General features: G+C 38.0%; 1 protein-coding gene across 1 annotated transcript in view; it reads left to right on the plus strand.

The window, feature by feature from the left end:
- The window catches only part of SMC1B (structural maintenance of chromosomes 1B), a gene marked incomplete at both ends in the record, with an annotated part of 24,062 nt that overhangs the window by 5,864 nt on the left and 3,029 nt on the right, over positions 1–15,169 (plus strand). The window contains 10 exons of the mRNA XM_010134022.1: positions 1,511–1,593; positions 2,626–2,833; positions 4,878–5,063; positions 7,355–7,534; positions 8,696–8,842; positions 9,438–9,575; positions 10,067–10,183; positions 11,777–11,883; positions 13,129–13,270; positions 13,853–13,997. Of these exons, the coding sequence (XP_010132324.1) occupies positions 1,511–1,593; positions 2,626–2,833; positions 4,878–5,063; positions 7,355–7,534; positions 8,696–8,842; positions 9,438–9,575; positions 10,067–10,183; positions 11,777–11,883; positions 13,129–13,270; positions 13,853–13,997 (1,453 nt within the window). The remainder of the gene's footprint in view (positions 1–1,510; positions 1,594–2,625; positions 2,834–4,877; positions 5,064–7,354; positions 7,535–8,695; positions 8,843–9,437; positions 9,576–10,066; positions 10,184–11,776; positions 11,884–13,128; positions 13,271–13,852; positions 13,998–15,169) is intronic.

The following is a 15,169-nucleotide window of genomic DNA, read 5'->3' on the forward strand; positions in this document are numbered from 1 at the left end:
CCCCCCCCTTTTTTTTTTTCCCCAAACTATGCTAACATTGCAGTTTTGTCATCTCCAAAGAAGTTAGAGAGGCAACATGCGTTTCTTCACTGTTTAATTATGGAGTCACAGGTTAGAGAAGACTCCTTATGTTCAGAAAACTTAAAGCCATCAGATGAGAATTTATCGGTTCTAGACTTCCTAACACCTTGCTCTTCTACATGTAAACTTGCTTGTATGGAAGAGTCTGTATTTTACTGTATATCTATGGGGATATAAAGTCATCCCTGCCATGATATCTAAGTTAATACTTGTACGTCTCTTTGCCCTTGATACAATACTACTTTTTCTTTTTGAAGTACTAGTTACCAGGAAAACCTACTTAGTAGGTAGAAGGGAAATAAATTCTATTGCTTGTGCATCTTAAAACTCTTCAAGTCCCATTGTACAGTAAAGAAGGGAATAAGGGATACTTGAGAGTTTGTAAAACGCATGTCCGACTGTGCACAGTTGGTGTTACTTACCTGTGCTACTTGCACTTGGTGATCACTCTCCACAATAGAGCATGCATGAGACTACAGCTAGCACGCTCTGTTTGGTGCTGGTGTTCCCAGTACAAGAAAGATAGTGGCATCCCGGGGTGAGTCCAGCAGAGGGCCAACAAGCTGGCCAGGGCTGAAGCACCTGGCTTGTGAGCAGAGGCTCAAAGAACTGGATCTGTACAGATTGGAGAGGGAAAGGTGGAGACCTTATTGCTGTCTGCAGTTACCTAATGGAAGGGTATGAATAAGATAGAGCCATGCTCTTGCTAGAGATGCACAGTGATAGGATGGGAGGCAATCCTTAAAATGTGGGAAATTCCAAATAGCTATTAGGTAATCTATTTCATCTTAAGGATAGTCAAACATTGAAGTGGTTGTGCAAAGAGATTGTGGATTCTCCGTCCCTAGAGCTATTCAAAAGGTCACAAGGATTTCAGAAGTTAAATTAAGTCTTAGTAAAATGCGTAGGTAACTTTTACTTCATTTGCCTTAGTTAATGTATTTTTATTCAATCTGAGTAATTGAAAATACTGGTTTCACTGTTGGTTTGTTTTTTGATAGAATGCTTTTGTGTCAGGTTGGAAACTCTATGACAACTTCTTTGTGTGTCCTTCTTAGGAAAAAGCTTCTATTAATTTTAGGCTAGGAAAAGTACCTAATTGTTATAACAATAAACAAATTTGTAGGTTAGAATTTATGAATACAGCATTTAAAGTTGTTTCATTTGATGTTGTCATGGTTCTTTGTGCTCAAGAGGCTTTCTATGAACTGTAGCCAAACATGAAAAATCCAGTAATGGCCTTTATTATTCATAGTGCAATTTGGCATCTGCTACTGAAAAAGAGATGCTATTACTTGAGCATGAAATACTGACAAGGAAGAAAAGATCTGTCTCAGTACTTGTGCTTAATTAGGAGCTTTATATCTTGCTATACCACTGTCATTTTCCTCTGGTTTGTTTTTAACACATTCTATTTGTGATTCCATAGGTAAACATAAAACAGACTGTGGAACAGATAGAAGAACATAAAAAACGAATAGAGAAGTTGGAAGAATATACCAGGATATGCACGTATGTTTAAAAAAAATCTAAGAAAGCTAAATGGATTTCTTGCTTATTAGATATTTTCAAATGAACATAGTAGGATTCTAATTCTTTTATAGCCCTAAAAATTGTAGTAAGAATTAGAATTCTTACTAATTCTAATTAATGTTTCAGTTACTTCAGCTGTCAAATTAAACTAGGATGTATGATGACTTCATGTATTGTTTCAAATCAGTTTTATAAGTACTTCTAATTTCTTGTATGTGTGCCAGTTGTGTCACTGCGGGTAGAGTATGGTGTTACTGGTGTACAAATTCTGAGCAAGAACATGGGACAGTTCTGTAGCTGTGCTTCTCTGGGAAGCATCAGTATTTAAGTTAAGTATTTGGAGCACAACTCAGTTCATGCTTCCTGGGTCTTGTCATCTACCTGATGTTTACTCTTTGGAAAATAAGGTATATAAGCCCTTCATTGAGCAACCTGGACTAACTGACATTAGCCCGCGTTTCATGCAGGAGTTCAGAGTAGGTGATCTCCAGTGTGTGGTGTTTTTGGTTTTGGGTTTGTTTTTTCTTTTTCCCCAAAAACCTGTCTTTTCCTGTGCATTTGTAATGTGTGCTTTGGCTTAATGCTGTCTGCGCACTGAACAAAATTCTGCCATGGACAGGGAGCAGCAGATCCATTGTGATTGGTGTGATGCAAAATTAACTTAATTAAGTAGTTCTAGTAGAGTGTGATAATCTTCGTGATTTTGGAAAGTGTGTAAAATGAGTAATTTTGCATGAGAATTCTCAGTGCTTCATAGTTTTACAATATCAGACCTTTTATTGATGGATGATAAAACAATATGGTTGCATGTTACACAGGCTAAAACTCTCACTGGAACTCAATTTTGAAACCTCAAAAATAGCTTATATTATAGAATGCAACTCGTATAAGAAGTATATAGGTACTTAATCTTCAGTCATTTTCATAGTCTGTGACCACAGAATGACTTTAATTTCATAAGCTAAAAGCCTGTGTAAATGAAATAGTAAACTGCTTTCCCTCTGATCAAAGTGAGTCGCTAACAGAAAAGAGACAGCAAGAGGAAGCGCTAACTAAGGAAATTGAGAATTCGACAATACGAATGGCTGAAGTGAATGAAGAATTGAACAAAATAGCTGGTGAACTGCAGAATGCCAAAATTGATTACCATGAAGGAAGGCGTCAGCAAATGAGAGCAGAGATCCTGGAAAGTCTCAGAAGACTATATCCAGATTCTGTGGTAATTGAACAGCCTCACTTAAATGCCTTATTTTAGAATTAAGAGTTCTATCTTAGACTGAATAAGGAGCTAAACTAAATCGTACTGTCATGACTACTCTTTTAAACTCCATACTTGCTTGAGTGCACTTGGTGAAATAGTATTACTGCAAGCATAGTAGCATGTACTGTTCTTATTTTTCACAGTTTTCAGAAAGAGATTATTGCTTGCATCAAAGAATAATTTTGATCTCTTTTGTGATTTTTCTGGTGGTTTTGTTTGCTTGTTTTCCTTTGGGGATTTATTTTCTTCAGTCCTGAAACATTTTTGTCTCTCAAACAAATGAATGGGAAGGTTAGCTATGAGGCCACTTATTCCAGAAAGAATACTTCTTCCAAAGGACAACTTTGTTTAGGTGCATGAGATTTTAATGTTACCAAATAGTCTGTCTTTACTTCCAGTTACCATATTAAATTACTCTTCAGTAATGCTGTTAAGTGTTTTGTGCCTTTATTCTGAATTGTTAGCGGGCACCGATAGTTTTAGATGTCAATAAAAACATGTAAATATGCCCCATAAAACAATTTGCTACAGCCATTCCAAGTAAGAACTTTTTAATAAATGTAATGAATCAAGTAGCTGGTCTCTGAGAGTGTCTCAGTATAATCAGTCCTTTTTGATATCAAAAGGTTGAGATGTACAAACTGGGAATTTAAAAAAAAAAAAAAATGTTTAGAAGGTGACATATCTCATTTCTAGTGCTGTCGTAAGAATATGAAAAGTAAAATGCTTTCAGTTGTTATTTGCTTCTTGGTCTTGCAAAACCTCCTCAATCTGGCAAGTATCTGATCCTGTTTTCTCAAGCGATTAACAAATTGGCTTTTCAGCTGTTCTTCAGAATTTTTTCATCCATGTTAACAAGGTGTTCTGAAAAGCAAGATGCTGATGGGTATATCTCTTTTTGCTCATTCTTTGGATTATTTTCCTATTTGAAAAAAAACTGGATCAGGCTGGTGATACTTTGTTGGCTTGGGAGAGAACTGTTGTTCAAGATGTTCTCTGTCATTTTCCTTCAGGAGCTACAAATTTAAGAGTACTTACAGATGTGATGGCTTCCAACAAATAAAAACTAGATACTAGGTACATAAAGTATCCCTTTATAGAAAGTCTTAACGGTATCTCTTTCAGTTACCCTTATTCTTCCAGTAGTTGTCCCAACACCAGCATATGAGGCAAGAGAGTTGCTTCTGATCTGCTCCTTACATGCTGGTGTACTAACTCCAGGTGACTGAACACAATCTACATTAAAGTTGCAAGGGTCATGGCACATTTAATCTTCTGGTCCACTAAGACCTGAAGGAAATCTTGGTGTCGGTCTTTTGGATTTCACAGACAAAACATGGCATACTGCTTCTGAGTATTTAGTACTTAATGTCATTTTTAAAACTTTTCTTCTGTTAAAACATCCTTGTGATGATCAGTGATCATTCCAGGTGCAGAAATAGCCGTGCAGTAATGTGGTTTCACTGTATGAGTGACGTGTGTATTTTCACAGGTTTATCTGATCAACAGAGTGAATTTTATAGCTGATTACAGGTTTTACAACTTAATTTTCAAAACATTACTCCTACATTAGTAGTTTTAACTGGCAAGATTGCTATTGGTACAGGTTGTTGGGCTGTCAGTATTTGTTTTCACAAAGATCTGGTCTTAAATGCCTGTGTCTGAAAGTACACAGATCCTCTCCAAAGTTATACAGACCATATATATCTATATATATGCTTACTATATACATGTAGTAGACTGTAGAGATTCTGAGTAAAACATTGAGATATGTAACTGTAACCTCAGGGGGAGAAAATTAAATCCTTTCAGATTCTGAAGGTGTACTTTGTAATTCCGATCGACTGATGCAATTTCTACTTTTTTCTGATGTACAGCCATTGTAAGAGTGCAGCTGGTAGATGTTTAACACATTTTCCTCTTACTACTTCATTGTCTTGTATGCAGAAATATTTAATATCTAAACTTGCATGTTAATATTTCTCTATATTTTTATCTTCAGTTTGGAAGACTGCTTGATCTGTGTCATCCTATTCATAAAAAATACCAGCTTGCTGTTACCAAGGTGTTCAACAGATACATGACTGCTATTGTTGTTGCCTCTGAAAAAACTGCAAGAGATTGCATTCGGTTCCTAAAACAAGAACGAGCTGAACCTGAAACTTTTCTTGCTTTGGATTACCTTGATGTAAGTATGTTTTTCTTTTTCCTGTGATCAGCGAGTTCATATGCATGTAAATCTTGATATTGGCTTGTTTTAATCCTATTTCAGGGAGGCTTAATGTTAAGACAAAGCACTTACAATGTGAACTTCATGAGGTTCCTGTCAGCCCATTTCTCCAGCCGGCTGAGATCTCTCAGAGTGGCAGTATGACCATCTGGTGTATTGGCCATTACTTCCAGTCTTGTGTTCTCAGCAAACTTGCTGAGGGTATGCTCTGCCCTATCACACACGTAATTAATGAAGATGTTAAACAGGATTAGTCCCAGTATTGACATTCCTAGTTACTGGCCTCCAACTGGACTTTGTGCTGCCAGTCACCACCCTGTAGGCCTATCTGTTCGGCCAGTTCTCAGTACACCTCACTGTCTGTTCCTCCAGCCCCTATTTCATCAGCTTCTCTATGATGGTCTTATGGGACACAGTGTTGGAAGACTTGCTGAAGTCTAGGTAGACAAGACCCACTGCTCTCCCCTTGTCTATCCAGCCACTCACCTCACTGTAGAGGGCTATCAGGTTAAGCATGACCAGCTTCATGAGTACATGCCGACTACTCCTCTGAGCCTTTCTTGTTGTTGATATGCCTGGAATTGGTTGCTCTATCACCTTCCCAGGAATCAAGGTGAGGCTACCTGTCCTGCAGTTCCTTGGGTCCTCTTTCTTGCCCCTTTTGAGCACAGGAGTGACACTAGGGTTTTTTTCCAGTTCTTAGGCACCTCTTTCAGTTGCTGTGGTCATTCAGAGATTGAGTGACCTTGCAATGACATCACCTACCTCCTTCAGTACTGGTGGTTGCATCACGTCAGGGCCCATGCATTTGTGTATGTCCAGTTTGCTTAAACATTCTCTCAACCTGGTATCTTCCATCAAGGGTATGTCTTCCTTGTTCTAGACTTTTCCCTGGTCTCTGGAACCCAGGATTCCTGGAGGCTAGTCTTGCTAGTAAAGGCTGAGTTAAAGAAGGCATTCAGTACCTCAGTCCCTTCCACATTCTGTCACCAGGTCCCCTGCCTCATTCAGCAGCAGGCCCACATTTTCCCTGTTGTTCTTTTGTCACATATGTACTTAGAGAAGCCATTTCTTTGACATCCCTTGCCAGATTCAATTCTATTTTGGCTTTGGCTTTTCTAACCCTGTGTCTTTGTGCTCGGATGGTGCCTGTATGATTCTCCGAGGTTACCTGTCCATACTTCCACCTTCTGTATGCTTTCTTTTTGTGTTTGACCTTTGCCAGGACGTCCGTGTTTATCCGTGCAGGCCTCCTGGCATTTTTGCTTGACTTTCTGCTCATTGGGATGTTAGCTCTTAAGGCTGGATTCAATATCCTTGAATATTAACTGGCATTCTTGGGCCTCTCTTCACTCTGGAGCCTTATCTCAAACTAAGCAGATATTTGAAGAGGCCAAAGTCTGTTCTCCTGAAGTCCAAGGTTGTGAGCTTGACTTCCCTGCTCTCTCCTCTAAGGATACTGAACTCCCCTATCTGATGAAAGCCAGGGCTACCTTTGACTTTCCTATCCCCAGCAAGCCTCTCCTTGTTGATGAGTATGAGGTCTAACAGAGCACCTCTCCTCATTGGCTTCTCTGTCATGTGAGTGAGGAAGTTGTCAGCAGTTCTTCCCAGGAACTGCCCAGATTGTTTATGCCCTGCTGTGTTGTCCCTGTGGCAGGTACCAGGATGGCTCAAGTCCCCTGTGAGGACCAGGGCCTGTGAATGTGACAGCTGCTTTCAGCAGTCTGTAGGTAGCCTTTTGTACAGACAGCCTGTAGCAGACATCCACTACAATGTTCCTTTACAATTCTTTCTTCAGTCCTTACCCGTGAGTTCTCAGTTGACTCATCATCCTTCCCAAGGCAGAGCTCTGAGCATTCCAGCTCTTCTGTCACACACAGGGCATCTTCACCTCCTCATCTTCCCAGCCTGTCCTTCCCAAAGAGCCTGTATTCCTCCATTGCAGCACTCAAGTTGTGGGAGCCATCCCACCATGATTTCAGGGAGGTCCTGCACCTGCACACAGAACTCATCTTGTTTATTCCCCATGCTACATGCATTGGTGTTCCTGCATTTCATGCAGAGTGAAATAGGTTATACAGATTTAAGGACTACAGTATACACTGAATGTGAAAACCATCTGTTTCCAGTTTTCCAGCGATTGAGACCGCTGTTCTCAGGATCTGTACTTCCTGTCCCCAGACCACTCAGATGTGGACACACTTTGCTGTTACATAGATTGTGAACATTGTTTATTTGCTTTACAGGTTAAACCAATCAATGAGAAGTTAAGAGAGATAAAAGGAGCTAAAATGATGGTGGATGTTGTACAAACTCCATTTGCTCCACTGAAAAAAGTGATTCAGTTTGTGAGTGGGAATGGCTTGATCTGTGAAACGGTTAAAGAAGCAAAACAAATAGCATTTGATGGACCAGTGAGGTTGAAAGTAAGAAGCTTAAATTCTTTGCATGTTTTGCATTGCAGTTGCATATTTGATGCCATTTAAATAATAATTCTATAAACACCCACAGAGTATTTCAGATAAATACAGAATGGCACTAAACCGTCTACTTTATTCCCACATAAATAACCATGTAAAATATGTGGGTGTTTACGTTTGCTTCTGCACGGTAGTGTGTTTACGTGATTTTCTGGGGAAAGGAGGGAAATTAAAGGATAGACAGTGTCCAAATATGTTACTTGGTATGGTCCTTGTAAGGACAAGGAGGAGGAAGGAAGGAGGGACCATCTCAGGGAATGGCTGGGGTTGGAAGTGACCTCTGGAGATGTCTAGTCCAACCCCTTTGCTAAAGCACATTCACCTAGAGCTGGTTGCACGGGGTCATGTCCAGGCAGGTTTTGAATATCTTCAGAGAAGATAATCCTGTTCTTGAAACTGTCTGATTTAAAAATGCAAACTTTATCTTGCCTGCTTTTCTATGAACAAATGATTTCAAAAATTCTTTAAAATATCTGACAATCTCCTGGTTTAGATGTGGACTGTGTCGAGGACTAGAAGCTTCTCTGTCTTTTCCTGCAGTTCTTTCTTCCTATCAATATCTCTATTGCTGTCACAGCCTGTAGAGCCCTTTTATGCACTTAGTAAACCTTTTAAAATACTGATTAAAACAGCTCTACATTGAAGGTGAGTTTGAAATTATATTTACTTGGAATCAAGTTAAGTCACAAATCCACCCATGTTCTTCACTAAAATTTACACTTTCTGCTTATAGACAAGTTGTTTTCCTTCACTCCATTATCACATTGTTTGGTTTGCTCTACTGAGCCAGACATAAATTTTTAAGTTGCCAGGCTATACACAAATGTCTCATATTAATTTCCAAAATACAAAGAAATTACAGTTTCATTTCCTCTTCTAATCAGTTGTAATAGTAACAAGATGTGACTAATGCCACAGAAGAACAGATTTTTTTTTTTTTGTGGCTTCCTGTATCTCTTAGTAGCACGTTTGGAACAGGAAAAAAATTTGAGTCCAACTAAAATGTGGTTACTGCTTCTTTAACTACCATATCTTGGTGCAGTAGATTATGGGGCTGCTTTGTGTTTCGATTTATTTAATTTTTTTTAATTTTCTTTTTTCTTCCAGACAGTGGCTCTTGATGGAACTTTATTTTTGAAATCTGGAGTGATTTCTGGAGGATCAAGTGATTTAAGGTTTAAAGCTAGATGTTGGGATGAAAAAGAAATTAATACAATGAAAGAAAGAAGAGATAGCTTGATTAAAGAGTTAAAGGTAGGTCTCTTAAAAGCACTTAACTGTGAAAAGCATAAAGAAGTAAAAGTTGTGTCTAATTTAATTCAGCTATAGAAGGCTGATTTTCTAAGAGGGTGATTTCCAAAACATCTAGAAGATGCAGATAGATCACAGTAGTTGTTTGTCCTCTTTTTAGTTAATAATAATCAACTCAGTCCCTAGCTACTGGTTGGTTCACGTATCACAGAGGTGGAGAACCAGGACAACATTGTTGATGCAAGTTCCTTTAAGAAAAAAGAGCTGTTGTTGAAAGTACCTGAAGACAGTTAGTGAAAAAGATGATACATAGTGTCAGCATAAAAATATTTGCACGGGATGAAACCTGTCAGTGTAAGATGATTTGCCATGCCTCTATTTTTGAGGAGGGATAGAGTAGGAATTTAGGAATTTACAAGCGTATGCTTTCTTTTGAGAAATAAGTCTGTTACAAAATTAACTGTAGACTATGACCAGTTCTATCAGCGTTTACCTTGAATGAGGACTAGTTTACATAGTGGACAAATCTAAAAAATCAATAATTTCCAAAGAAGTCACTTTTTAAAATGCTTTTTCTCCTATCATAATATTCTTCTAGGACTTAATGAAGATCAAACGTAAGGAGAGTGACTTGAAGCAGCTGCGTGCTCAGTGCCATGGAACTCACATGCGACTTAAATATTCACAGAGTGAATTAGAGCTTATTAAAAAGAAACATCTCGCGAATGTCTACATGGTATATTACTAGGCCTTTATAATTTTCATGTGTAATTATTGTATTTTTTTTTACCCAAGCTGTAATTACTGGGGAAGTAAATACTGTGTTCTTACATAGTTCTTTTGGTTTTTAAGTTCAGTTTAAGTTTTACATACAGCAGTTATGACTGAGGAATTAATAAAATATAAAAAACAAGATTACAAAGTAACGTACATGAGGCTTTTTCTATTTTAGGTTTAAGTTTTAATTTCTGTTAAGGTTAGTTTATCGTTTAGTAATCCTCAAAATTCTGTCGGTCAAAATGCACTTTAAATGATACTTAGGTAATTTTGCTCTTCTGCTCATTAATCATTGCTTGCAAATTGGCAATAAAAATGGTTGAGTCAGCATTTGAGAATAAAATATTTAATGTTTTAAATCAGAAAAATACAGTTAATCTGGAAAATATCTCTTAATTTCCAGAAGGTTGACCATGCTGTTAAGAAAATCTATAATCTTCTTCTATCTAGGAAAAAGCAAAACTGGAAAGTGAACTGGTAAATATTGAGTCTCAGCATGATATGCTGAATGAAGGACTAGCACAACGGAAAGAAAAACTAGAAGAATTACAGAAAAAGATTAATGAGGTAATGCTTTCTGTCCTAGTCATGGTAGCTTATGCTGTTGTACTACAGAAACTTCTTTCTGTTCCTGTAAACTACTTTGTTGGGAAGGGGTATAAGTTAGTCCAGCAATCTCCCCACATTCTCTGTCTTTCTTACCAGGGTAACTGTTAACAGAAGTGCGTTTGGGTGTTCGTATATATGTATCGGAGCTTTGCAAATCGGTTTCCTTAAAAAATTAAAATGGTGACTTTTACATTCTAAACACAAACCCAACCAACCAAATCCATCTACTTCCTGAAGTATGACAGTATGAAGCATTTGCGTAATATATCCACTATAATTTAATTTGACATAGGAGAAAATTCTGAGTTTGAAGAAGATGGCTTGGTTTTCCCCCACCTTTTCCTCTTCTGCTAATAAATATAATTTACCCTTTGTAGTATTGAGCCCCCAGGGACAATCCGTCCAAGTTCATAGCTTTAGAGCTCTCAATGCAAACTCCCACTGTAGATAAAATTCCAGAAAAATACACTCTTGGTCTTGGTGTAAAATTTGTTAGATATTATCTAATTCTTTCTCAGAATCTAACGTCCAAGTTCTTTAAGAGACTAGTTGCAGGATCTTTTGTTTTTGTGAAGAGAGAATTATGCAGCGTGACTGCATGAGTAGAGTGTAACTTGCTTTTGGCATGAAGTCTTCTGGCTGATGTGGATCTGTGACAGCATCTGTATACACTAGACTATATGCAGACACAAGACTTGAAGATCTCTCAGTAATGAGTGTACCCACTAAGTAAACGGTCTCTGCAAGGGTGACTGCCCTTCTCAAAATCATTCTCACTGCAGTGAGGAGGCCTCACTCACTGTCTTCATGAAAATGTTCTATCAATATCATTTCACCATCAGTTCTGCAGCCCACAAGCAGAATAGATCAGGCATGTTCATGCTACTAGGAACAGCTCTGGATCAATTTCCTAGAAGTGAGAACAGATTTCAGAACAGCTAGGGTGAGTGCTTTGTTCTGAAATCTATGGTGTCATGTCTAGATGATGACCTGTTACACCACTGTGTAGTAGAAAAGTTGATAAAGAACAGCATAGTATGAAGATTCCTTTCTCTTCTTGGGGGAAATAGGCAATATCTGTGCGTTGTTCTCTGCACTATGATTTCCCTGGGAGAATGGTTAAGGTTCATGTGATGATTGTCAGCAAATTCCTTATTCCACTGTTTTGTTCCTTTTTTGTTTGAGGCGGGGGGAAGGGATGCTTTGGGTTTGTTTGGAATTTTCTTGATGCTGTGGTTTCGACTTTGTTTTGGGTTTTTTTGGACCTGTGGACCTGTGTTCATTTGGAGTCCAATCCATGGAAGATGGAGTTAGCCTATTATACAAGAAGAGCTTAAATCAGAGTTAACCTTTTGCCTTGTATCTGGCATTAGTACTGAAAGTGTTATTTGAAAATTTCAAGTACAGATTATTTCTCAGTAGTTCAGTTTGCGGTTTCTTAAAATACCTTGAAAATCCAGCCCATATCATGAAGTGTTTGTCTGAATGTTTTGCTTCTGTGAGTTGCAAAATAGCATAAACATTTTTTCCTACATTTCTCTCTATTCAAAGGTTGAAGACGCTGTTTTCCGGGAGTTCTGTGAAGAAATTGGTATAGAAAATATTCGTGTTTATGAACAAGAGCATGTGAGACAACAAGAAGAGATTGATAAAAGAAGGTGGTATTTGTAATTAAACTGTGAAAAAGTGGTTTGTATTGGATTTTGCACACTGGTAAATGAGTAACTCATCACAGAAAAACGCCCCAAAACCTAGAAGACTGCAAAAGGTTGTATTATCACTGCAAGGAATAGTTAGCAGTTGCTCTGCTATGGTTTGGGTTTATTAGACAGTTATAGTTAGTGATGTTTTGCAGCAAACTTGAAAGGTGAGATTTACTATTTTGGTAACACTATTATAGAAATAAAAAGCAAAGAAAAGTTTTCTATAATCCATATTGGAGAACAGTTCTATCAGAAATGGAAGCTGGCACTCTCTGAGCTCCCGTTTTCTTTTCAGCTGTCTCTTCAGCTGCTAAGAAACTCTCTGACTGGCTCTCAGAATCTACTGCAAATGTATGTTTTGACTAGAGCTGTCATGAAGGAGTAGTGCAGTGCATTCAGTGGCAGTTAAAGCACAAGCTTGATGAAGTGATTTGGTTGTTTATGTTTGCAAGAACTGAAGTCTGGTGAAGTGTAAGAAGTTAGTAATAGAGCAAAGAAAAATGGAGGTTTTTGCATGGCCTTATGCTACTGTGCACATACAGCCTTGGCCTTGCTTGCGTCCTAACTTGCCATCATTAGTCCTGTAAGCCCATACTGTGGTTCCTTATTGCCCGGGTCTAGTGAGCCAATCCTTTTTTGTCCCAAGCCTTTTGCCAGTACAACAGATGCAGCTCTAGTAGTAAGTCATTTGAGAAGCTTCAAGCTCAGAGGCAGTCAGTAACAGCTGAGAGGAGACCTCTTGGTGAATAGCTGCTTAGTTTTACTTCCGTCCTTTCTCACAGCACCATGTGAAACAGTTTCTGCTGTTGTACCTCTGTGAACAAATATAGATCTCAATCAGGGGTTGATAAACAAGACTGAATATGGCTTAAACAGCTCTGGTCTCGTGCTCCTTAATTGCCATCTCCCCAGTGAGATAGGTTCCTCGTCATATTCAGATAAACATGTATTCCAGCTGACTGGGAGGCTTGCAGAGGCTGAGCAGGGAGCACAGGGATTGGATAAATACGTGGCATCTGTGTAGTTTTTGTCCAGCTCATACCTGCATCATTTACAGGTATACCATTCATACTGAAGAACTTCAGCTTTTAGTGTCACTTTCCATATTGAACGTGGCCATACTGTATCTTGTAATAACTTAAAATCACAGTTACTAGCCTGCTTTGTAAGTGATGGTTTGAAATACTGTACTTTGAGTAGACTGGAGTTTGAAAATCAGAAGACACGACTAAACATTCAGCTGGAATATAATCGTGATCATCTACAAAAATTAACAAATGCAGTCAGCAAGTTGAGGGAGACCATTCATAAAGACGAAGCTGAGATTATCAGGCTACAGAAGGTAACTGTGAAACATCTCTCTGAGTTGAGAGGAAAGAATGTATTGAATTACAATTTTGAATGTAGTTCAATAATGTTCAAATAAACGTAGCTGATACTGTTGAGTAATTCTAGGGCTTAATTCAGTGTTGACTTCGTAAATTAAAAAAAAATGCAGTTGTTTATTGTCATTTTAACACTGTATTTTAACATTAGAAGATGATGCTGAAGAAAAACAATAGACCCTTACTCAGTCATGCACAAAAGCACGTCTGACTTCGTGCCTGAGTGCATAATTCTTCTGAAATATCACATTGAGCAAATTTGGTATTTTAGTCCTGGTGAAGGATTGTTTGTACTAAATTCTTAAGGTGTTTTGTTCAGATACTGTGACAGCAGTAAGTCTTGATTAGGTTGCTGTAAGACTAGTCTCTTAAGGACCGTGTCTTCACGCGTGTAGCGGTAGCTTTACTATGTTTTAGTGCCTAATTTCTAGCAATTCAGCAATGGTGTGGGTAATATAGGGGAAGACTTTTTCAGTGTGATAAAGGTTCCAGATCAAGATTTTTGGTAAAAGGTTAAAAATGTAAATATTTCGATGCAGGATGAGGAAAAGCTTCTAAAAAAAGTGAACGGAACTGTGGAGAAGCAGCAAGAACTTAAGGATAGATTAAGTGCTCATAAATCCAAGGCTGTAAAAATCCAAAATGAAGTTGAAGAGTTCAGAAAGACGATGTTAACTCTTAATAGGTAATTACTAATTGTACTCCTGTGATAAAAGAGTTTTATTGATCAGGTGTTTAAATTTCTCTTGCTCTGTTTCCCTGAGAAGGATTCATTAGAGACATGCTAATTTGCATTTGCAGCATACATTAGTTAAAAAGTGTTTCTAATTCAATATGTGGTTCCCAGTAGTTGTGTGAATGAGATTGTTTCATGAGAACCATCCTATAAATCTTATAGAAGAACATTATTTTATTATCTACCTAGTGTAAAGTCTCATGATTTCTAATAAATACATGGTGACTTCTGATAAGTATGTATTCTCTTACAGCTTGGTGAGGGGACATGTGAAGTTGGCAGTTTAATGATTTTGTTTGGTGTTGTACAATTTGTTCAGTTAGAGAATTTTTTTTCTATTTTCTCCAGGCCTTTCAAGTGTTGAATACCTTAAATTAATAGTAATTTCAGGACACTATTTTGTCCTTACTGTTCTTTTAAATCAATTGCTTTGGGTCCAGATTATACTTCTGTTCTCTTATGCTTGCTTCTTATCAATGTTTCATATCTCTTAAGCAGCCATCTTCTTCATGCTTAAAACCCAACGTGTTGGCACAGTATGGCTAGGTAAACTTGTGGAGTTTTATATGAACTCATAGACTGTATGCCTATTAATTCATTTTATAGTGTGTAATTTCAACAATATAAAACTTACGTCTCTGCGTTATTTAGCGACTCGATGCTATCAGAGAAAGTTGTTGCAAAGATTCATGTATTTCAAGTAATGATGAAAGATGCTTGATTAGATTTTAAAGGATCAAATCTCCATACACGTTTAGCAGAACTGTAAAGAACAGAATTTAGTTGTCATTAGGACAGGTGAATATTTGAACATGCTATAGTGTGAACTTGGCGATGTACTGAAACTGTGTCTGTGCTACAAGCATGTAGCTTGAGAGAGAATAGCAGAGTGTTAGCTTGTGTGCTGGAATGGTCTGTGGTTCCCAGCTCCCTCTTGAGTAATTTGGGAGAATGAAGGGGGTGGAAAAAGGTAAGTACCATTTTCCTTTGTGTTTGATGGGGATTATAGAGGACAAAGCCCTCTTTGAATTTGGCAACTGTTGTTCGTGCTGTATGGCTGCGGATGTTACTGGCAGCGATGCTTCTGCTCTTTTGTTTTGTGCCTTTTGTTTATGTAGGG

This window comes from Buceros rhinoceros, unplaced genomic scaffold (genome assembly GCF_000710305.1).
Source record: "Buceros rhinoceros silvestris isolate BGI_N320 unplaced genomic scaffold, ASM71030v1 scaffold4064, whole genome shotgun sequence".
NCBI lineage: Eukaryota > Metazoa > Chordata > Aves > Bucerotiformes > Bucerotidae > Buceros > Buceros rhinoceros.